The following is a 24,000-nucleotide window of genomic DNA, read 5'->3' as shown; positions in this document are numbered from 1 at the left end:
ACTGATGAGAGGTGCTGTACAAGCCACAGGGAGCGATCATTGTGTTCATATTTCACTATTCTTTTGTTTGATCAAACATAATTCACTGTGTTTGGAGCACGTCAGACATATAAAAGCATTACTTATGCACATCAGCTCAAAAACAGAGGAGAATGGCCCTGAAGGGCACAGCATAAGGTGAGAGATGAGCTGTCTGTGCTATCTGGGGCTGCTTATTGATCATAAATGTATTGTGTTCACTTCTGCGCCATGGAAACACCGCGATTCATTCAGCAACTGTTTGATGTGTGAATATAATTCAGTAAAAAGAATGCTAGAACCGTATGAGCACCGGCAAGAGCTTTCATTTGAGCTATAACTTGTACATGTGTCATATGAAAAATATGAAAATGAACCAATGTTCAACACCCAGCTCTGGTATCCAAAATACTGTGTATTTAAGTGTAAATAACTTTTGTACAGTAGAATAAAAACCAAAGTGATGCACATGTGCATGAAATATAGATTCTACACTTTCAAACGAAACCACTTAAAGGGATCTGTTGCAATGCTAGCCCTTTAAATCTGAAAGCGAAAGGCGATGACGTCACAGACCCGGTACCAGGATGGCTGTTAAGAAATTAAGAGCTGCTTTTATTCTAGCTGAAATAAAACAAATAAGACTTTCTCCAGAAGAAACAAATATTACAGGAAATACTGTGAAGGATTCCTGAATCTGTTCAACATCATTTGGCAAATATCTGACTAGGAGGGCGAATAGTTTAGACCGTATATCATAATATGTTTAGCATTATAGCCTGGCTGCTTACACACACACACACACACACACACACTGTGGACGCACGTCTGTGTTCAAAGCAAATGTTGCATAATAGGTCTCCTTTAAAACAAACCCCAAAAAGCATAAAGGGAAAGATTCCAGCGTTATTGCAGAAGCATGAAGAAGCCTCCATTGAGAAGGGAAGACAGTGGCTCCAGTGTCTGACCACAGAGCTCCTCTCTGGGCACAAAGGGCCTTTGGTGGCCCCCCTCCATCCATGGGGGTCTGTCCTGAATGGGCATCTGTGTGTCGGGATCGGGGCGAAATGAGGGAAAATCCCCAAAACCATCTGCACCAATCGCTATCGCCCTACTGCGACCTCTGACCTTGAGAGCCCACCGTTTACCCGCCGCTTTCACTGGCGGAGGGCGAGTGTGGGAAAGGAAAACCACAGTAAAAACACACTAACGTTTCTATAATGCATTCTTTAACTGAGTGCTTTTTCCCTGCACACAATCTGTGAAATGTGAAGCAATGCACTCAGTATTATTTGTGCTAAATATACAGTGCTATTTGAACTGATTTATCTTCTGTTTTTACAACAACAAAAAAATACTTGATTTGAAAATCAATCAATCAATAAATAAATAAATAAAAGAAATAAATGAATAAAAATAATAACAAAAAACTAAAATTAATAAATGAATGAATAAATAAATGATTAAAAGAATAAATTAATAAGTTAATGAATAAATAAATCAATGAAAATAATAACAAAAATAAAAATAAATAAATAAATAAATAAAAATAATAACAAAAAAACTAAATAAATAAATAAAAGAATAAAATAATAAATAAATAAATGAATAAATAAAGGAATAAATAAATAAATCAATGAAAATAACAAAAATAAATAAATTCATAAATAAAATTAATCAATAAAAATAACAACAAAAAATTTAATAAATAAATGAATAAATAAATCAAATCAATACAAATTATAAAAAATACTAAATAAATAAATTGATAATTTCAATAAATGAATAAAAGAATAAATAAATAAATAAATAAATAAATAATAACAAAACTACACTGCATCAAACTGGCTTAAAACGGTAACAGTAAGTAAACAAACAAACAAAAAAATTAAACAATCAAATAAAGAAATAAATAAATAAATACATAAATTTGTGCTAAATATACAGTGCTATTTAAATTAAATGTGTCTTCTGTTTACACAAAAAATGACTTTTAACATGTAGAAAATGCAATTTTGAAAAAACAAAATTACATATGATAACAATAATAATAATAAATAAATAAATAAATAAATAAATAAATAAATAAATAAATACAAAACAACAAAAATATAAATAAATGGTTACACAAAAGCAAAGTGTGTTTTTTTGGTGAGGAGGCATTATCTTAATTCAATTATGTTTAACCACTTTAAATAAACATACGAACTAGACTGTATATAAATTGTTGTGAAATAATTGCAGTGCATCAAACAGGCTTAAAATGGCAGCAATAATTAAATAAACAAGCGAATAAAAAACAATAAATAAATAAATAAACATACAAATAAATGAATAAAAATATATAATAAAATAAAAACAATAAATAAATATAATAAAAATAAAGATTAAATAAATTAATAAATATACTAGTGCTAAATATACAGTGCTATTTGAATTAATGCATCTTCTGTCTAAACTAAAAATTACTTTTGACAAGTGGAAAAGTGTTATTTTGAAAAATAATAATAATAATAATAATAATAATAAATCAATAAAAATAATAACAAAAATAATAATAAATAAATCAGTCCATTTTGTAAACCAATCAGTGCAATTTTAATTAATTTATCTTCATAAATGGTTACACTAAAATACTGTAGTATTTATTATGTACTATTTTAATATAAAAAAAACATGAAGACTTTTGACAAGTAGCAAAGTGTCTTTTTTTGGTGGGGGGTGAGGGGGGAATTATCTTAATTCAATTATGTTTAACAATATTAAATAAACATAATAACTAGACTGTAAATAAACAATTGTGAATTTACTGCAGTGCATCAAACCAGCTTAAAAATGGTAGCACTAATTAAACAAACAAACAAACAAATAAATAAATAAATAATAAAAAATAAATATAATTAAATAATCTGTGCTTAATATACAGTGCTATTTGAATTAATGTATTTTCTGTGTACATTAAAAATTACTTTTGGCATGTAGAAATGAGTCATTTTGAAAAAATAAATAAATAAAAAAATAAAAAACAAATAACAGCTGATGCCCTTCCAGCTGCAACCCCGTACTGGGAAACATCCATACACACACTCATGCACTACAGCCAATTTAGTTCATTAATTCGCATTAGTTTGGAAACCCAGAGGAAACCCAAACCAACAGGGAGAACATGCAAACTCCACACAGACATGCCAACTAGCCCAGTCGGGACTCGAAGCAGCAACCTTCTTGCTGTGTTTTATTATCTGTTGGTTTTACTACTTGCTGTAAACAGAGCCTAATATACAACATGCACATGACAGCAACACTCAGAGGTCTGGCTTTTAAAAGAGCCCACAGATGCTTCACAATTCAATGAAAGCAGAAAGCAAAAGTGAGTGTGTTAAGGTCTTGTGAAGCTTTTATCATGTTTGTGGATGATGGAGGAGAAGCAGAACAAGGGCTCAATGTTTCAGCACAATGTGCTCTTTGAGGGCGTTTAGACAGAATAACATTTAGACAGAGAGCCGTCAGTCTTCTGCTTTCTTTCTCACTGCAGCGTACTCTCATCAAATATTTTCACAGTCTGCACATACAGTACAGAGAGATCTGAAGGGGGGACTGTGTTTCTGCTGCGGAGGATTCATACAGCACAGCCTGAGAAATCAGCAAGATGTTGATCGCTAGAAGACATGAGAGTCTTATAAGAGTGTAAAAGTTTTATCTTAAAAGTCTGTAACTGCTAGGATAAATGTGTTTATTTGCTCACACAAACATTTATTACTGCTATCATTAGGAAAACAAACACATCCAGTCATTTACCTTGTGTGTGTGTATGTGTGTGTATATACACACACACACACACACACACACACACACACATATATATACATATATATATATATATATATATATATATATATATATATATATACATACATATATATATATATATATATATATATATATATATATATATATATATATATATATATATATACACAAACACACACACACACCTAAAAATATCATATATCATATAAAAAATAATAGTTATAATTATTAATAGTAATATTGTAAATAATTTGTATATATTATGTACATATTACATACAAATTATTACATATATACATATATATATATATATATATATATATATATATATATATATATATATAATATACACACACACACACACACACACACACATATATATATATATATACACATATACACAAATACATACATATATATGTATTGTTGTTGTTGTGAAAAATAATTTAAAAAGTAAAAAATATGCTTAGTAACTACTTATAATTTAGTATGAGCACAAATAACCTACTTTTATTTCAAATAAAATTTACATTTGCAGACACAGAATATATGTGTTTATATTGTGTATATGAAGAAGAGGTAGAATAGCAATAACAAAAATACAGCAATATTAATAATGATAATAATAATAACAACAATAATAATAATAATGATGATGATGATGATAATAATAATAATTATTTATTATTATTATTTTTAATTAGTATTATTGTTTTTATTATTATTTAATATTATTCTTATTATAGTATATATAATAATTATTTTTTTGGGGGGATGTTTTTTTTTTAATTAATGCTACTATTATAATTAAAATCTATTTATCGTCTAAAGTAAATTATTTAATAGTTTACATATTTGAATATTGCTAATACTACTCCTATTACTACTAATAATAAAAAAAATAATAATAATTATTATTATTATTAATATTATTATTATTATTATTATTGTTGTTTGATGTTGTTAAATATTATACTTATTATAATATTTATCTTTTGTTGGTGATGTTTTTATTTTTATTAATAGGTACTATTATAATAAATTATTAAATGCAGTGCATTCCTGATTTATTCCAAATACAATATACATATATTTGCAGACACAAGAAAAAAAATGAAAAAAATCTCCTCATCCATCACTGACGACGAAATACAAATAACCAAAGGCTGAAAGGACACGACATGAGAAAGAGCTTAGTGTATGAAACATGATGAAGATTTACAGAATCCATTTAATGCTCTACTCAATCTTACAGCAAAAGCTATTTCTAGTCAAAAACATCATAATCTGCCACACGGAGGAGAATGAATTATTAATGTGCGAAACACACGGAGATGAAGCTGCTTTTATTGTTGTAGATTATTAAGAAAGAGCAGATGCTGAAAACACCTCCTGAATGCAAATGATGAGGAGGAAATGTTGCAAACGATGCAGAAAAATAAAACAGCACACAGCATGACGTCCGAAGACATTAAAATAAAACAAAATAAAAATGTAATAAAATGCAATAAAAAATAAATAAAATGTAATAATGCAACAACAATGAAATAAATAAATAAATTAATTAATATAATTATTAATTGATAAATTGATAAATGTAAACTAAACGCAACAAAAAACCTGCTAATGTAAAATAACAAAGTTTTAAATGTAAACTCAATTAAATGTAATAAAATAACAAGCACCAATGCTTTAAATGTAGGTATAATAAATAAATGCATTAGTTAACAAAATAAACGAATCAAAACTAATAAAATTTTTAAATTGAATTAAAACTAAAATGTTAAAAGCGTTTACTAATCGGGGTTTGTAACAAGCAAATTAATTAATAAATAAATCAACAAAAATATTTTTACAAATTAATAAAAAAAACAATATAAACAAACAAACAAAACAAAAATAAACAAACAAATAAATAAATAAAACAAATACAAAAAAAACAAAAAACAAAGATAAATAATTAAAACAAAGAAATGAATAAAACTAACTAAACAAACTAATAAAAAACCAAACAAACAAACAAACAAACAAACAATTAAAAAAACTAAATAAATAAATAAATAAATAAATAACAAAACAAATAAATAAATAAACAAAACTAAATAAATATACACAAATAAGTAAACAAAATAAATGAAAACAGAAATTTTTAAATCATTAAATAAACAACATAAAAAACAAACAAATCAATAAATAAAACAATTAAATAAATGAACAAACAAATTTAACTAAAACAAATAAAACTAACTAAATAAATAAACAATTTTTAATTAATCAATACATAAACATTATAAAAACAAATAAATAAATACAACAAATAAAGAAATAAAGAAAGAAATACATATATAAAGCAAAAACAAATAAATAACCAATTAAATAAATAAACATAAAAAACAAAACTAAATAAAAAAAACAACACTAAATAAATAAATAAAACAAAAAACAAACAAACAAACAAACAAACAAACAAATATATATATATATATATATATATATATATATATATAATCCTGAAGCAGGGGACTGTGAGGAACTGAAGCATAAACTGTTGTCAGATGAATATCAAACACACACAGTAAATTGATGAAATGAATGAATGACGCAGCGCAGCATCACTAACTGAAAACTCTAGGGCAGATAAAGAGCAAACGCTGAACATTTCTCTAAACGTCTCACAAGCTGTTTATGGTTTTAGCAAAGCTCTTTTGTGTGGCAGGATTTGCATGTGTGTTTTGTTAAACTCACTCGCAGGACTAGTAAACACACAGACAAACAGCTCAAACTCTGCTGAATCAACTCACACAAACATGTTGGGGATTGGTTCATCACTGTTTTGCCAAGAAGATCCAGTCTTTAAAATATTTTTGCAAATGAAAATTATATATATATATATATATATATATATATATATATATATATATATATATATATATATATATATATATATATATATATATATATATATATATAAATTATTATAATAAAATAAATATTTTTGTTGTTTCATTACACTTTTGTCAAGAAGATTAAAATAAATTAAATAAAAAATTATAAACTATTTAAATGTCTTTATTGTCGGTTTCTTACATTTTTAACAAGAGGGTCGAGTGTTTAAAACAATAAAATAAAACTAAACTAAACTAAACTAAATTAAATAAATTATTCAATTAATATTTATTTTATTTATAATTTATTTATATTTATTTTGACTTTAATTATTAGTTCCCCTATTTTTTTTTCCAAGAAGGTCAAGTGTTTTAAATGATAAAATCAAATAAAATTTAATAAAATAAAAAATAAGATAAAATAAAACTAAATAAAAAAGATTCAATTAATGTGGACTTTTATCACATTTTTCCTCACATTTTTTCCAAGAAGGTCAAGTGTTTTAAATAATAAAATAAAATAAAATAAAATAAAATTACATTAAATAAATTAAATAAAAAAATATTCAATTAATATATAGACCTTTATTATTAGTTTCTCACATTTTTACCTAGAAGGTAGAGTAAAAAAAAAAAATTTAATTAAAATTAATTAAAAATGAATTAATTAATATATAGATTTTTATTGTTGGTTCCTCACATTTTTAACAAGACTGAGTATTGTTACTTAATATATATTTTTAAATTAAATTAAATGTGTGTTTGTGTGCATAAGTGTGTGTGTGTGTGTGTGTGTGTATGTGTGCAAAAGGGTGTGTGTGTGTATGTATATATGTATGTGTGCAAAAGGGTGTGTGTGTTTGGGTGCATAAGTATAAGCTTAAGTGTATGTTTGTGTGGTGTGCGTGTGTGCATAAGTGTGTGTGTGTTGTTCTCTATGGTGTGCGTCTGCACGCAGTCAGTCAGTCAGACACACAGTCTCTCTTTCTCTTCGCTCTCTGAAACAAAAGTGTGTTTGTTTTCCAGTAAAGCCACTCTTGTGTTTGTGTCGTTTCCCATCGCATTCCCCAGCAGCTCCACACACTCAAGTGGACTGTTAAAACCAGATGCTCGCTGGAGCTTCACACACACACACACACACACACACACACACACACACACACACACACACACACACACACACACACACACACACACACACACACACACACACACACACACACACACACACACACACACACACACACACACACACACACACACACACACACACACACACACACACACTCCGCTGGCCCGTGTGTACACAGAGAATGTGTTTATTTGACCAAAAGTGCTATAGAAATGTAATCTTCTGACTAAATGACAATATAAAAAAAAAAAAAATCAATGTTTTTTTAATGTACTTATTTTAATTGAATTGAAAAATAATAATAAAAATTGTATCTTCTTGGCAAAAATGTGATGAGCCAACAATAATAAACGCATATTACTTTCATTGAATTTAATTATTTTCATTTTCTTTTGGTTTAGTCCCTTTGTTAGTCTGGGCTCGCCACAGCGGAATGAACCGCCAACTTATCCAGCACATGTTTTTGCACAGTGGATTCCCTTCCAGCTGCAACACATCTCTGGGAAACATACATTCACACTCATACAATACAGGCAATTTAGCCTACCCAAATTACCTGTACCGCATGTGTTTGGACTGTAGGGGAAACCGGAGCACCCGAAGGAAACCCACGCCAACATGGGAGAACATGCAAACTCCACACAGAAACACCAACTGACCCAGCCGGGACTCGAACCAGCAACCTTTTTGCTGTGCCACCATGCTGCCTTGAATTTAATTTAATTTATTCATTAATTTTCTTTTCGGCTTGGTCCCTTTATTAATCTGGGGTCGCCACAGGGGAATGAACCGACAACTTATCCATCACAGAAACTGGCCCAGCCGAGGCTCGAACCAGCAACCTTTTTGCAGTGAGGCGACAGCACTACCTACTGCGCCACTGCATCTCCTAATTAAATTAAATTAAATTAAATTAAATTAAATTAAATTAAATTAAATTAAATTAAATTAAATTAAATTAAATTAAATATACTCAGTCTTCTTGGTAAAAATGTGAGAAACCGACAATAATTCACATACTCTTGAACTAAAGTTATTGATTTATTTAATTAAATTTAAAAATAGTATTTGTTTAATTTAACTATAATATATATTATTAAATTATTGGCAAAAAAAATAATAAAAAATTATTCACATTTAATTATTTTTTAATTTTAATTCAATTTAAAATACTATTAAAAACACTGGATCTACTTGGCAAAAATATAAACCAACAATAAATAATAACTCTAATTGTTTTTTAAATTGAATTGAAATTAACTTAATTTAATAAAAAACAATATTGAAAACACGTGATCTTGCCAAAATTTGATAAAACCAACAATAATAAACACATTTTTATTTAATTATTTCTATTTAAAAAGTTATTTAACCATTTTTAACACGGGGTCTCAGTGGTTAGCACTGTCGCCTTTCAGCAAGAAGGTCGCTGGTTCGAATCCTGGCCGGGTCAGTAGGCATTTCTGTGTGGAGTTTGCATGTTCTCCCCGTGTTGGTGTGGGTTTCCTTCAGGTGCTCCGGTTTCCCCCACAGTCCAAACACATGCGCTATAGGGGAACTGATCAACTAAATTAGCCATAGTGTATGAGTGTGTGTGTGAATGTGTGTGTATGGATGTTTCCCAGTACTGGGTTGCAGCTGGAAGGGCATGCACTGTGTAAAACATATGCTGGATAAGTTGGCAGTTCATTCCGCGGTGGAGACCCCTGATTAATAAAGGGACTGAGCCGAAGGAAAATGAATGAATGAATGAATGAATGTGGTATACTATACTTGACCAAGTTTTCTGGCAAAACATTTATAAAAGAAATTTACAGAGTGTGTGTATAAGTTTATTTCTCGACAAAAACTTTTCCTCGACTCTATAAGTCTGCATTAATGCTCCGGCTTTAGATTCAGCAGAAAGAAATGATGAATGAAGAACAGTTTAATACAGTACAACAGTCTGAACAGAGGACATCTACAGCTGAATTCATGCTGCCTCCACTGATCCTCCCTAAATGTCATGATCAACCAGAGAACACTAGTTTTTCTCTATTTTAACAACAGACTTATGAGGGGATTCTGGTGCAGCTCAAGAATTCAGCAAAGTACAGTGAGGAAAAGACATGAATACTTGATGAACACAAACCCAAAACCAGCAGCACAAGACGAGTCCAGAAATAACAATGAGAAAGAATCAAAATATGAAGTTAGATGAAACTTATTCTCACATTTACCATCCATCCATCCATCCATCCATCCATCCATCCATCCATCCATCTACCAATATATCCATCCATCCATCCATCCATCCATCCATCTACCAATATATCCATCCATCCATCCATCCATCCATCCATCCATCCATCTACCAATATATCCATCCATCCATCCATCCATCCATCCATCTACCAATATATCCATCCATCCATCCATCCATCTACCAATATATCCATCCATCCATCCATCCATTCATCTACCAATATATTATCCATCTTTCCATCCATCCATCCATCCATCTACCCATCTACCAATATATCCATCCATCCATCCATCCATCCATCCATCTACCAATATATTATCCATCTTTCCATCCATCCATCCATCTACCCATCCATCCATCCACCAACATATCCATCTTTCCATCCATCCATCTATCTATCCATCCATCCATCCATCCATCCATCCATCCATCCATCCATCTATCCATCCATCCATCCATCCATCCATCCATCCATCCATCCATCCATCCATCTACCAACATATCCATCTTTCCATCCATCCATTCATCCATCAATATATATATATATCCATCCATCCAACTATCTAGCTATTCACCTACCAATATCCACCCATCCATCCAGCTTTCTATCTACCAATATATCCATCTTTCCATCCATCCATCCATCTACCAATACATTATCCATCTTTCCATCCATCCATCCATCCATCCATCCATCCATCCATCCATCTACCAATATATCCATCCATCCATCCATCCATCCATCCATCTACCAATATATCCATCCATCCATCCATCCATCCATCCATCTACCAATATATCCATCCATCCATCCATCCATCCATCCATCCATCCATCTACCAATATATCCATCCATCCATCCATCCATCTACCAATATATCCATCCATCCATCCATCCATTCATCTACCAATATATTATCCATCTTTCCATCCATCCATCCATCCATCTACCCATCTACCAATATATCCATCCATCCATCCATCCATCCATCCATCCATCTACCAATATATTATCCATCTTTCCATCCATCCATCCATCTACCCATCCATCCATCCACCAACATATCCATCTTTCCATCCATCCATCTATCTATCCATCCATCCATCCATCCATCCATCCATCTATCCATCCATCCATCCATCCATCCATCCATCTACCAACATATCCATCTTTCCATCCATCCATTCATCCATCAATATATATATATATCCATCCATCCAACTATCTAGCTATTCACCTACCAATATCCACCCATCCATCCAGCTTTCTATCTACCAATATATCCATCTTTCCATCCATCCATCCATCTACCAATACATTATCCATCTTTCCATCCATCCATCCATCCATCCATCCATCCATCCATCCATCTACCAATATATCCATCCATCTTTCCATCCATCCATCCAACTATCTAGCTATTTACCTACCAATATCCACCCATCCATCCAGCTTTCCATCTACCAATATATCCATCCACCTGCCAATATATCTATCCATCCATCCATTCATCCATCTAGCTATCCATCTACCAATATATCCATCCATCCATCCATCCATCCATCCAATTATATCCATCCATCTATCCATCCATCCAGCTATCCATCTACCAATATATCCATCCATCCATCCAATTATATCCATCCATCCGTCCGTCCATCTAGCTATCCATCTACCAATATATCAATCTATCCATCCAACCATCCATCCATGCGTCTATCATCCATCCGTCCAGCTATCCATCTTTCAATATCCATTTATTTATCCATCCATCCATCCATTAATATATCCATTTATTCATCCATCCATGCATCCATATATCCATTTATCCATCCATTAATATATCCATCCATATCCATTCATCCATCCGCCTAGCTATTCCATTTATTCATCTATCCATGTGTACTGTTAATTATGTTATTAAAACTATTTTTTTAAATAAATAAATAAGCAAATAAATACAAAAAGTAATTTAACACCATGTGTTTTTACCTCTTTCAATGTAAAAAAATTAATTGTTCTCTGCAAATCACAACTACAACACATTTATCAGCATTCACAAATAATATAGACTCACAAACAAAACCAACTGCTTTCCATCATGACTTTTTGAATATCATGTACTTGGAACGTGTGAGCTTAAAGAAATTCCTGCATTTCCCAGTGGAGATGAAATCATTTTGTTGGTATTCGTGACTGTAGACAGGAGAGAGTAAAGCTGTGCGGAGCAGAGTCCAGTAAAGTGCATTATAGTAGAACACCGGCCACTTTATTAGGTACACCTGTCCAACTGCTTGTTAATGTCAATTTCCAATCAGCCAATCACATGGCAGCAGCTCAATGCATGCATGTAGACATGGTCAAGATGATCTGCTGCAGTTCAGACCGAGCATCAGAATGAGGATTTAAGTGACTTTGAACGATGGTTGTTGGTGCCACATGGGCTGGTCTGAGTATTTCAGAAACTGCTGATCTACTGGGATTTTCACGCACAACCATCTCTAGGGTTTATAGAGAATGGTCCAACAAAGAGGAAATATCCAGTGAGCGGCAGTTCTGTGGGCGCAAATGCCTTGTTGATGCTAGAGGTCAGAGGAGAATGGCCAGACTGGTTCCAGCTGATAGAAAGGCAACACTAACTCAAATAAGCACTCGTTACAACCGAGCTCTGCAGAAGAGCATCTCTGAACACACAACACGTCCAACCTTGAGGCGGATGGGCTACAGCAGCAGAAGAGCACACCGGGTGCCGCTCCTGTCAGCTAAGAACAGGAAACTGAGGCTACAATTCACACAGACTCACCAAAACTGGACAATAGAAGATTGGAGAAACGTTGCTGCTCTGATGAGTCTCCATTTCTGCTGACACATTCAGATGCTCGGCTCACAATTTGGCCTCAACAGCATGAAAGCATGCATCATCCTGCCTTGTGTCAGCGGTTCAGGCTGGTGGTGGTGGTGTAATGGTGTGGGGGAGATTTTCTTTGGGTCCATTAGTACTAATTGAGCATCAACGCCACAGCCTACCTGAGTATTGCTGCTGACCATGTCCATCCCTTTATGAGCACAGTGTCTCCATCTTCTGATGGCTAAGATTACACTCCATATCATAAAGCGCAATCATCTCAGACTGGTTTCTTGAACATGACGATGAGTTCACTGTACTCAAATGGCCTCCACAGTTAGCAGAGCTCAATCCAATAGAGCAGCTTTGGGATGTGGTGGAACGGGAGATTGGCATCATGGATGTGCAGCCGACAAATCTGCAGCAACTGTGTGATGCTATCATGTCAATATGGAACAAAATCTCTGAGGAATATTTCCAGAAGCTTGTTGGATCTACGCCACAGAAGCAGTTCTGAAGGCAAATGGCGTCCAACATAATACTAGTAAGGTGTACCTAATAAAGTGGCCGGTTAGTGTATACACACAGTTAACCTGCAGTTTTATAGCCTATACTGTGGGTGTGTACATGGTCGGTGAAGTGTATTTGTGTAATAAGTGTATGTGTACAGCTCTAATCTGACAAATTCATCCATAAGACATGAAGATATGAGGATATTATAAACATTACTGTCTGAGTAAAGTCTGAGAGCTCTGCTGTTTGTGTTCAGTGTGTGACAATGGCTGCTTTCTTACTCCGCATCATAAGCCACAGAATCTGCTCGCTGTGTTTACTTCTCCAGCAAACCATGCATCCATTCATCCATCCGTCTCTCACTCTCTCTCTCTCTCTGCGCTTTTAATCAGGACTAAACACAAAGCGTTGCGTCGCAGGAAACTCTCAGCTGTCAGTGCGGATGTAAAGAGATTACATGATGCTAGCGCTAATCCAGAACAGCTTTCCTCATGGAGAAACACACACAGGCTGAAGACGCAAACCAAGAGCAGTTCTGTCTCACATCTGGAGCGCAGTGGAGAATGTGCGCACACACACACACACACAGATGCAGGACCTGATTGAGACACATAGTGAGTCCAGGTGCGTGGACGAACGTTCACAATGCGGCTCTGATTCTCTAATAGACTCCATCTGGAAGTCACACACACACACACACACACACACACACACACACACACACACACACACACACACACACACACACACACTTGTTAGCGCTTGCTGTGCTGTCTGGCAAGAGTTTTCCATTTACACACACTGAGAAACATGGATATGATGAACATGCTGGAAATCTCACAACAGCACATTCTTTGTGTGTGTGTGTGTGTGTGTGTGTGTGAGTGATTGTTTCGTTTGTATGTCTGTGTGTGTGTGTGTGTGTGTGTGTTTGTAAATCTGTGCGTGTGTGTGTGCATTATAAATTGGTGTTTGAGTGTATATGTGTGTGTGTGTCTGTGTGCATGTTTGTGTGTGAGAGTGAGTGAGAGACAGAGAAAGTTTGCGGTTTGTGTGTGTTCATTTGTGTGTGTGTGTGTGTGTGTGTGTGTGTGTGTGTGTGTGCATGAGTGAGTGAGAAAGTTTGCGGTTTGTGTGTGTGTGTGTGTGTGTGTGTGTGTGTGTGTGAGAGAGTGAGTGAGACAGAGAGAGAAAGTTTGCAGTTTGTGTGTGTTCATTTGTGTAAGTGTGTCTGGGTGTGTGTATGTGAGTGAGTGAGTGAGTGAGTGAGTGAATTTGCGGTTTGTGTGTGTGCGTGTGTGTGTGCATAATCATTGGTGTTTGTGTGTGCGTGTGTGTTTGTGAATCTGTGTCACACACAGTGTGCATGTGTGCTTTTGTGTGTGTGTGTGTGTGTGTGTGTGTGTGTGTGAGTGTGTGTGTGTGTGTGTGTGTGTGTGAGAGAGTGAGAGAGAAAGTTTGCGGTTTGTGTGTGTTCATTTGTGTGTGTGTGTGTGTGTCTGTGTGTGTATGTGAGTGAGTGAGTGAGTGAGTTTGCGGTTTGTGTGTGTGCGTGTGTGTGTGCATGATCATTGGTGTTTGTGTGTGTGTGTGTGTTTGTGAATCTGTGTCACACACAGTGTGCATGTGTGCTTTTGTGTGTGTGTGTGAGTGTGTGTGTGTGTGTGTGTGTGAGTGTGTGTGAGTGTGTGTGTGTGTGTGTGTGTGTGTGTGTGTGTGTGTGTGTGTGTGTGTGTGTGTGTGAGTGAGTGAGACAGAGAGAGAAAGTTTGCGGTTTGTGTGTGTTCATTTGTGTAAGTGTGTCTGGGTGTGTGTATGTGAGTGAGTGAGTGAGTGAGTGAATTTGCGGTTTGTGTGTGTGTGTGTGTGTGTGTGTGAGAGAGAGAGAGAGTGAGACAGAGAGAGAAAGTTTGCGGTTTGTGTGTGTTCATTTGTGTGTGTGTGTGTCTGTGTGTATGTGAGTGAGTGAGTGAGAAAGAAAGTTTGCGGTTTGTGTGCATGACTATTGGTGTTTGTGTGTGCGTGTGTGAATCTGTGTCACACACAGTGTGCACGTGTGCTTTTGTGTGTATGTGAGTGTGTGTGTGTACGAGAGAGAAGCTTGTGTGTATGTTTGTTATTTGTGTGTGTATATATCTCTGTGTGTATGTATAGGTGTGTTTGTATCTTTGTGAGTGTGTTCTGTATGTGTGCATGACTATGTGTCATTGTGTGTGTGTGATTGTTTGTGTTTATCATTTTGTGTGTGTGTGTGCGCATCTGTCTGTGTGTACGTGTGTTTGACCGTTTACAGTTTGTATATTTGTGTGTCATACATATATTTGTGCATCTGTGTTTGTGAAAGTGTGTGTGTGTGGTTTGTCAGTGCATGTGTTCACGAGTGCATGTTTATTTGTGTGTGTGTGTGTGTATTTGTGTGACTGTATATGTCTGTGTATGTGTATAAGACTGTGTATAAGACTGCTTTTATGCGTGTGTTTACATGTTTGTTTTTAAGTGTGTATGACTGTTTATATGTACGTGTGTGTACGTGTATGTTATCCTGCAGTACCACTGTCCTCCACACGGGGTCAGCATCACACAGCACTGCGGGATAAACACAGCATGTGGTCTCCTGAATAGACGCCGCTCTCTAAATGAGCTCCTGTCATCATTTACTCATCCTCATGTCCTTCTGGCCACACATTAGTTTCTTTCATGACGGGGAACAATCAAGCAGAAACTGTTCTGTCCCTCCACATGCTCGACTGAACATTCAGCTCCTCCACAGCACAGCACATCCCATCATTCCTCAGATATTACCGCGTTTACAGGCTTTCTCCAGGTCTAATTTAACACATTTAAAGACATTAAGACCATAACGAAAGAAATTTCAGACTAAATGCTAAAGATTCAATTATTTTCCTTCGTTTTAGCCCCTTATTTACGATTGGTCGCCACAGAGGAATGAACTGACAACTATTCCAGTATATGTTTTACATAGTGGATGCCCTTCCAGCTGCAACCCAGTACTGGGAAACATACAAACAAACTCATACACTACGGCCAATTAAGTTCATGAATTCCCCACATGTGTTTGGTTTGGCACACTTCATAATTGCACAAAGTTTCTAAGAGATAAGAGACCCAGGGCCCTATCATGCACCCAGCGCAATAAGGCGCAAGACATGTTTGGCGCGACTTGTTGCTGTTTTCAGACCAGTGCAACCCTAATTTTCACATTTTGCTTCACGTTGTTTAAATAGCAAATTCATTTGCGCCACTCTGTGGACTCATGTGTGTGCTGCTCTATAAAGGAGGTGTGTTAAGGCGCATTGTTGGAGCGTTGCTGTTTTGAGGAACTGAAATAGACCACACCAATGACCAACTAAAAGCTGCTCTAAAGTCCAGCAGAGTGTGTTAGTTATGCACCTATGCAGGTCTAAACGCTCACACACTGCTGAACACACACAGGATGATCAGCAACACACAAATATCTTTACAGATGAAAACAATTAAAGGATTAAAATGATACAAACATGATGATTTTCTACATCAATTTAAACACCACTGCCTCCAAGCTAGAGGTCTGCATTGCCGCGGCTGTCCCGCGGGCGCCGCAGGACCCGACCAGATTTCTGTGACGCGGGTATAAATTTCCGAATAAATCACGGGAGCGGTCGGTAACGGGTTTAATTTGGGACGGGAGCGGGCTGTCTAGCAATATCGCTCCCGGCTCCCGAGTGAGCACGCGTATGTATGTGTGTAAATGAAATAGCGCGATGCTGTGTATAGCTTGTTTGTTGCTGTGTGTGTGTGTGTGTGTGTGTGTGTGTGTATGTATGCGCGAATGAGAGAGAGAGAGCTTTGCCTGTGTGTGTGCTTGGTGCTTATGAGTGTGTTAGTGGGCGCGCGCGCGCGAATGAGAGGGAGAGAGCTGTCTCTGCGTGTGTGCTCGGTGCTGTGCGTGTGTGTGTTTATACAGACAGCTTGTTATAGGCTGTCTGAACTGTATAACTGGGTGATTTTCAGTTTTGTTCTCCCCCCGCTCTTTAGCGGGATCGGGTGCGGCGGGTAGAAGACGGGGCGGGTCGGGCAGCGGGACAACAAGCGCTTAATATAAGCGGGAGTGGTCAGGTTCGGGCTAAAACCTGGCGGGTGCGGGCGGGATTCAAAATTTAGTCCCGCGCAGATCTCTACTCCAAGCCTTCTTCTCCTCAGGGGATTTTTCAGTTTATTAATGACGATCAGCATCTGTTTAATGTTATTATTATCAGCAGTATTATTTGTTATATGCAGATTTATATTTGCTTTAATAAACACAAGTGTAGATGTGTCCAGCTGTGGAGTTTTGGAGGCGTCTGCATCAGCATATGGGGCATAGGAACAGGGCGTGTGTTTGGATATAACTCAGTTTTCTGACCACACTTCATGATTATTGTTCATTTATTCCTTAGAACTGAATTTAGAAATAGTTTTGAAGCAAATCTTTGCTCTTAAACTAAATTAAACATGTCGGCTAACGAATGTGTTCAGTGGAGTGAGTTTCCACCGTTTCCTCACTCCACCAAAGTAAAGGAGTAAAGAGTAAAAGTAAAGAGGCTGAATGGAGGAGGCTCGTTCTTTATCCTCGTGCTGCAGATGCTCTGTTTAACTGTTTTCCTGCTAGTGAAGTGTTCAGTTTTTACACTTACAAAGTCCGTCATGTAAATAGCAAATACACCATGGAGCGACACAACTGACTCTTAAAGGGAATGAGTGACGAGACTCTGATTGGTTTAATGCAGGTTATGCTCAAAACACACCCAGAACTCATTAAGAGAATAAGCGCAGCCCTGTTAGACGGCATATTTATCTGTCATTAAAATAGCAAAAGTGGATTCGGACACATGCTTAATGCTTTTGCGCTTTAGACTTTGCGCCTAGATCATTAATATAGAGCCCACAGAGTGAGACTTGAGATTACACTGTAAAGTCCTATGGCTGATTGTGTTTAATTCTTACCTGGCGCTTTCAAAAGTAGCTGAGGGAGTTTTCCCGATGGCTCCGAAACCCACACCGACAGCCAAACCCTCTGAAACACACAAAATAAACAAATGATCAACATTTTACAGTCATACAGACACCTGTTTCTGATGAACAGTCATACATCTGTTGTTTTTTATGTTTCAGTCAATGATCAATGATTTATCCATTCATTCATTTTCCTTTGGCTTAGTCTCTTGATTAAAAAGGGCTCACCACAGCTGAATGAACCAACAACTATTCCAGTATATGTTTTACACAGCAGATGCCCTTCCAGCTGCAACCCAACACTGGGAAACACCCATACACTCTTGCATTCACTCACATACACTACAGCCAATTTAGCTTATTATAGCATGTGTTTGGATTTGTGGGGAAAAGCAGAGCACCCGGAGGAAACCCACGCCAACGCAGGGAGAACATGCAAACTCCACACAGAAACGCCAACTGAGCTAGCTGGGGCTCGAACCAGTGACCTTCCTGCTGTGAGGTGATCGTGCTACCCACTGCGCCACCTTGACACGCTGATTTATCCATGTGTATTGTTATTTTGAGTAACCTTGTACACTGATTAACTCCTGCATATCCAATTAGCTAATTCATTTCAACTTGCATCAATTAAACTGACTTTAAAGACTGAGATAAAATTTGCACAACTTAAAAAAGCAAAGTGGAAATCTTATTAACTTACAAAAATAAGTTAAAGTAACTTTAAAACATCTGTTGTGACGACTGCTATATTATTCATATGATTCTTTTGTGTGTTCATTCATTCATTTTCTTTTCGGTTTAGTCCCTTCATTAATCTGGGGTCGCCACAGCGGAATGAATCGCCAACTTATCCAGCACATGTTTTACGCAGCGAATGCCCTTCCAGCTGCAACCCATCCCTGGGAAACATCCATACACACATACACTATGAACAATTTAGCCTACACAATGCTTGTGTTTGGACTGTGGGGGAAACTGGAGCACCCAGAGGAAACCCATGCCAACACGAGGAGAACATGCAAACATCACACAGAAACGCCAACTGACCCAGCCGAGGTTCAAATCAGCGACCTTCTTGCTGTGAAGCGAACTTGCTACCCACTGTGTGTGTGTGTGTGTGTTCTCAAGTCTAAAATAATAGTTACAGCAACTGACTGGGCCAAATGTGTTGAGCCACGACCCATTCAACCATTAGTTTGCTGCTAGTGCAAGATAAAATAATCTTCAATTATTCAATTATTCAAAATAAAACTTAGTGAATAGTTAGTTAATAGCGTAAATTTGGTCTTAAAATAAAGCATTACCCATATTTAGATCCCTAACTGGTGCTGATGGAAGAAAGGAGGGGGGAATTATGCAGGGCAGAGTACCTGTAAGGGTGGGCCAGTTGTGATGGTCCCATCATAATTTGCATATTCTGTTTACAAAGTACATATTAAGCATGGTCTGATTCTAAATATCCAATACTACTTCTTTACAAGCTACTGTAATGAGCAATAATTAAGGGTAAATGGGGGTGACACTGTGACTCACAGGTTAAAACTGTCACCTCACAGCAAGAAGGTCGCTGGTTTGAGTCCCGGCTGGACCAGTTGGCATTTGTGTGTGGAGTTTGCATGTTCTCCCCATGTTGGCATGGGTTTCCCCCACAGTCCGAACACATGCGCTATACAGTATATGAATTGAATAAACTAAGTTGGCCTTAGTGTATGTGTACGGGTGTTTCCCAGTAGTTTTCCAGTTTTTTTTGCAGCTGGAAGGAACGGTGTAAAACATAAGCTGGATTAGTTGGTGGTTCATTCCGCTGTGGTGACCCCTGGAGAATAAATGGACTAATCTGAAAGGAAATTGAATGAGGATGAATGAAATGTGTGCTATAGTGAGAATTAAACCTTAAAGTGACGCGTGACCGACATCCCTTTTCTGATTGGAGTTTACAGGCTTGAGGGCGGAGTCAAGCTGTCACTCAAATGAGATCCACCTATTGCAATCCACACCCATCCAATCAACCTCCCCCTGACAAAATTGAGCTCCGCCTACACTTGTTCTTGCTTTAGAAGTCAATCGACGGCCCAATGAAGAAGCTTAGAGTCATCAGATGTGCAATCCAAACTGCTGCTTTCAATCTTGCCATAGCGAAGGATGCTTTAGCTTGCTGGAACCCCTCATTCGAAGCTATTTGTTTTCCAATAACCGTAACAAGCAATAAAAGAGAGTGATTTCCTCAGTAAATGTCAGCTCTTGGGTCACCATGACTTACCAGGCCGTATTGAAGAACTCCTTAACTTTTTAATGAGCACACAGTCATTAGAGTCTGCAAAATCAAACTCATACACAAAAGCACGCCGTTACTAAGAAAAGCTGCTCATGTCTTTTGTCTCTGTCCCTAAACCCTTAGGGCCTACTCACACTATGCCATCCGTACCGTGCCCAGGCCCATTTCCCGGATCGTTTGAGAAGTGTGAGTGCGCTGAATCGGGCTCAAGCACGGTTCACTTGGCCGGCCCTGGCCCGGTTGGGAGAGGTGTGCCTGAGCGCGGTACACTTGGGCTTTGGCGCGGTACGCTTGTGTGTGAGTACAAAACGCGCCAAAGCCCAAAACCGAAAGCGAGACGTGACTTTTAAGGGACTGTTTGATATGGATTTATTAATTATTCTTACTGTTCAGTGAACGCAAACTGCCGTAGATTATTAAAGACGCAAACTCCTCACAGCACGCCAGCTGCGCACCTTCAGCAGACCTCCTAATTCCTGCAGCACGAGAGCTTTATGATTGTTTATGAGCTCCAAAAGTGGCGGATCTGTTCAGCGAAATATCTGACTGCGTGTCACCGCATCCCTAAGGACTGTTTGGCGAAATATTTGACTGCATGTCACTGCATAACAAACGACTGAAAGGATATAACAAGAGAAATCTCCACTGTGCTGCTGAGTGAGAGCGTATGGCAAGCCGTTTTAGCATTTAAACCTTGTTCTGACTATCCATAAATATATTTAGAGATATCTCTAATTATATTTTTACTAGTCATAATTATAATTCGACTAGTCAGAATGACAATTAGAGATATCTGCAATTACAATTGTACTAGTACGAAATCAGATTGGAGATATCTGCAAATATATTATGACTAGTCATATTCCTCCATTGACTTCCATTGAAAAATATTTGCAGATATCTCTAAATGAGTTTTGACTCGTCAAAAATCCAATTCAAGATATCTACAACTGTAATTCGACTATTAGTAAATTAATTAGAGATATCTTCAAATATATTTGTAAATATCTCTAAATATGATGAATTAAAGACATCTCCAAATGTATTATGACTAGTAAAAACTCAGAGATATCTCTAATTACAATTGTGACTACAATTGTAATTAGAAACGGACCATTGTAGCCCTGATTTTGACTCGCCGACAGGTTTTGAGAAATCGCCGACAAATGCCTGAAATCACAAGCAAATTGCTGCTCGTTCACGTGAGTGACAATCACACAGTATGAACAATCAAGGACGCGATATGAGAGAATCGCCGATGAGTCGCCGACGCCTGTGAGATATTTGGCATGCTAAACACATCAGGAGCTGTCGAATCATATCATATCAGGTGAAATGTGATCTGACTGAAAATAACATCAGCGATCGCCTACAGCCAATGAGAGAGCAGCTTTCACTTGTGTGTGTACCTGCAGGCCAGCGGGAGGAGGGGGAGAAGTTAAAAGCGCTCATTTTCAGTTGATTTAGACCCAAGAAATGGAGGAAAAACTAGTGTAAATTTGGCAGGAGCACTGTGAGCAATGCGTCACTCTGAGGCCCCGTTTACACTAATGCGTTTTAGTTTGAAAACGCATTAGTTTTGCTACGGTTACGCCAACAGTCCATACTACGCCGGAGTTCTCGTGCGCCGAAAACGGAGCGTTTCGAAAACACTGGAGAGGCCGTTTTCATTCTGAAACGCTGCTGCTCCGTCTCAGTATGGATGAAAGAAAACGGAGACATCTGAAAACGGAGGCGGGGCTGCAAACATTCGCCTCTCTGATTGGGGCTTTTCTTCAATATTAAGTAGCCTACAAACAGTTCATTCCCGCATCTTCTCCGTGTAAGTTCAGACTTCGCAAGTTTGATCAAGGCTGCAGTCTCTTCTTCTCTGTTTGATATAGAAAACAGACTATACCGAGGACACGGGTAAATCTTCAAAGGGAACAGTGTACTGTATAACTTCACTCACATCACCCTGGCTACGTTGTTTCACTTTCTCAACAATAAAATGTAAACATGATATAAGGAACTGCCTATTTTCATTTTAATATTAACAACTAAACAGACAGCAGACTACTTTTTACTCATAATTTGAGTAATATTTACAACAGGTACATTTACTCGCACTACATTTTTAGGCAAGTAATGGTACTTTTACTTAAGTATGCTTGTTTAGTACTCTTTCCGCCGCTGCAGATAGTCATGCAGTGTGAAAACATCTGTGCCACGACTACTTTGAAAATCATTCAATTCAATTCACCTTTATTTGTGCAGCACTTTTACAATGTAGATTGTGTCAAAGCAGCTTCGCATGAAAGATCATAGTACATTGAAACTGTGTCAGTTCAGTTTTCAGAGTTCAGTTCAGTGTGGTTTAATAATCACTGCTGAGAGTCCAAACCACTGAAGAGTAATCCATCGATGTGCAGCTCTACAGATCCCGAACCATGCAAGACAGTGGCGACAGCGGTGAGGAAAAAACATTTCTCCACTGGAGAGGTCTCTGGATTGCAGTCTGAACTCTGCATTACTGAATAGACTTTGGATGAGCATTTTTGACTGGTACTCCAAGGCTTATAGCAGACCTTTTCTACCGCCTGCTGAACTTGCCATCTTTGGATTCTCACCGCATCTTTTCTCCCTCACACAATGCAGAAGTCTTGAATGCAAAGCAGTATGTTTCTCGGTTTAATGCTGAGGCTGATCTGAGAGTAAAGTAGTTTGGTGTTTCCTCTGGACGCTCTCTCTGCTGTTATCTGCGGGACTCGTCTTCATCTGCACCGGAGGATTTGTCTTGATCTCCTGTGGTCTGTGCTGGGATTAAAGTTTACCTCATAAACGTCTCGTGTGTTGTGCAGACAGATGTGCTTTTCAATCCTGCAGCACCTCAGACATTAGATAAGCTGACATCCAATCACCAGTGTGTGTGCGCGTGTGTGTGCGTGTGCGCATGTGTGTTTGCATGCGCGCCTTAGTGTAATATGCGTGTGCGCATTTACATGTGCATGTGTGTTTACATTTGTGTGTGCATGCCGTGGTCTAATGTGCGAGTGTTTGTGCATGTGTGTTTGTGTATGTGTGTGTGTGTGTACATGCATGCCTTAGTGCAATGTGTTTGTGTGTGTATGTGCTTGTGTGTGTGTGTGCTTTAGTGTTTGCATGTGTGTGTGCATGCCTTGGTCTAATGTGTGAGTGTGCATGTGTGAATGTTTTTGCATGTGTGTGTGCCTTAGTGTAGTGTGTGTGTGTGTGTGTGTGTGTGTGTGTGTGTGCTTTAGTGTTTGCATGTGTGGGTGCAT

At 36.9% G+C, this 24,000-nt stretch overlaps 1 protein-coding gene across 17 annotated transcripts in view; it reads right to left on the bottom strand.

Moving 5' to 3' along the window:
* The window catches only part of slc39a11 (solute carrier family 39, member 11), a 224,203-nt gene that overhangs the window by 9,158 nt on the left and 191,045 nt on the right, over positions 1–24,000 (bottom strand). For all 17 annotated transcript variants that reach the window (XM_087275587.1, XM_087275597.1, XM_087275590.1 and 14 more), the window contains one exon: positions 18,433–18,502. In XM_087275587.1, the coding sequence (XP_087131713.1) occupies positions 18,433–18,502 (70 nt within the window). The remainder of the gene's footprint in view (positions 1–18,432; positions 18,503–24,000) is intronic.

Source organism: Danio rerio, chromosome 12, assembly GCF_052040795.2.
Source record: "Danio rerio strain M-AB ecotype USA chromosome 12, GRCz13ab, whole genome shotgun sequence".
Lineage (NCBI taxonomy): Eukaryota > Metazoa > Chordata > Actinopteri > Cypriniformes > Danionidae > Danio > Danio rerio.
This window is presented reverse-complemented; position numbering and strand designations above follow the sequence as displayed.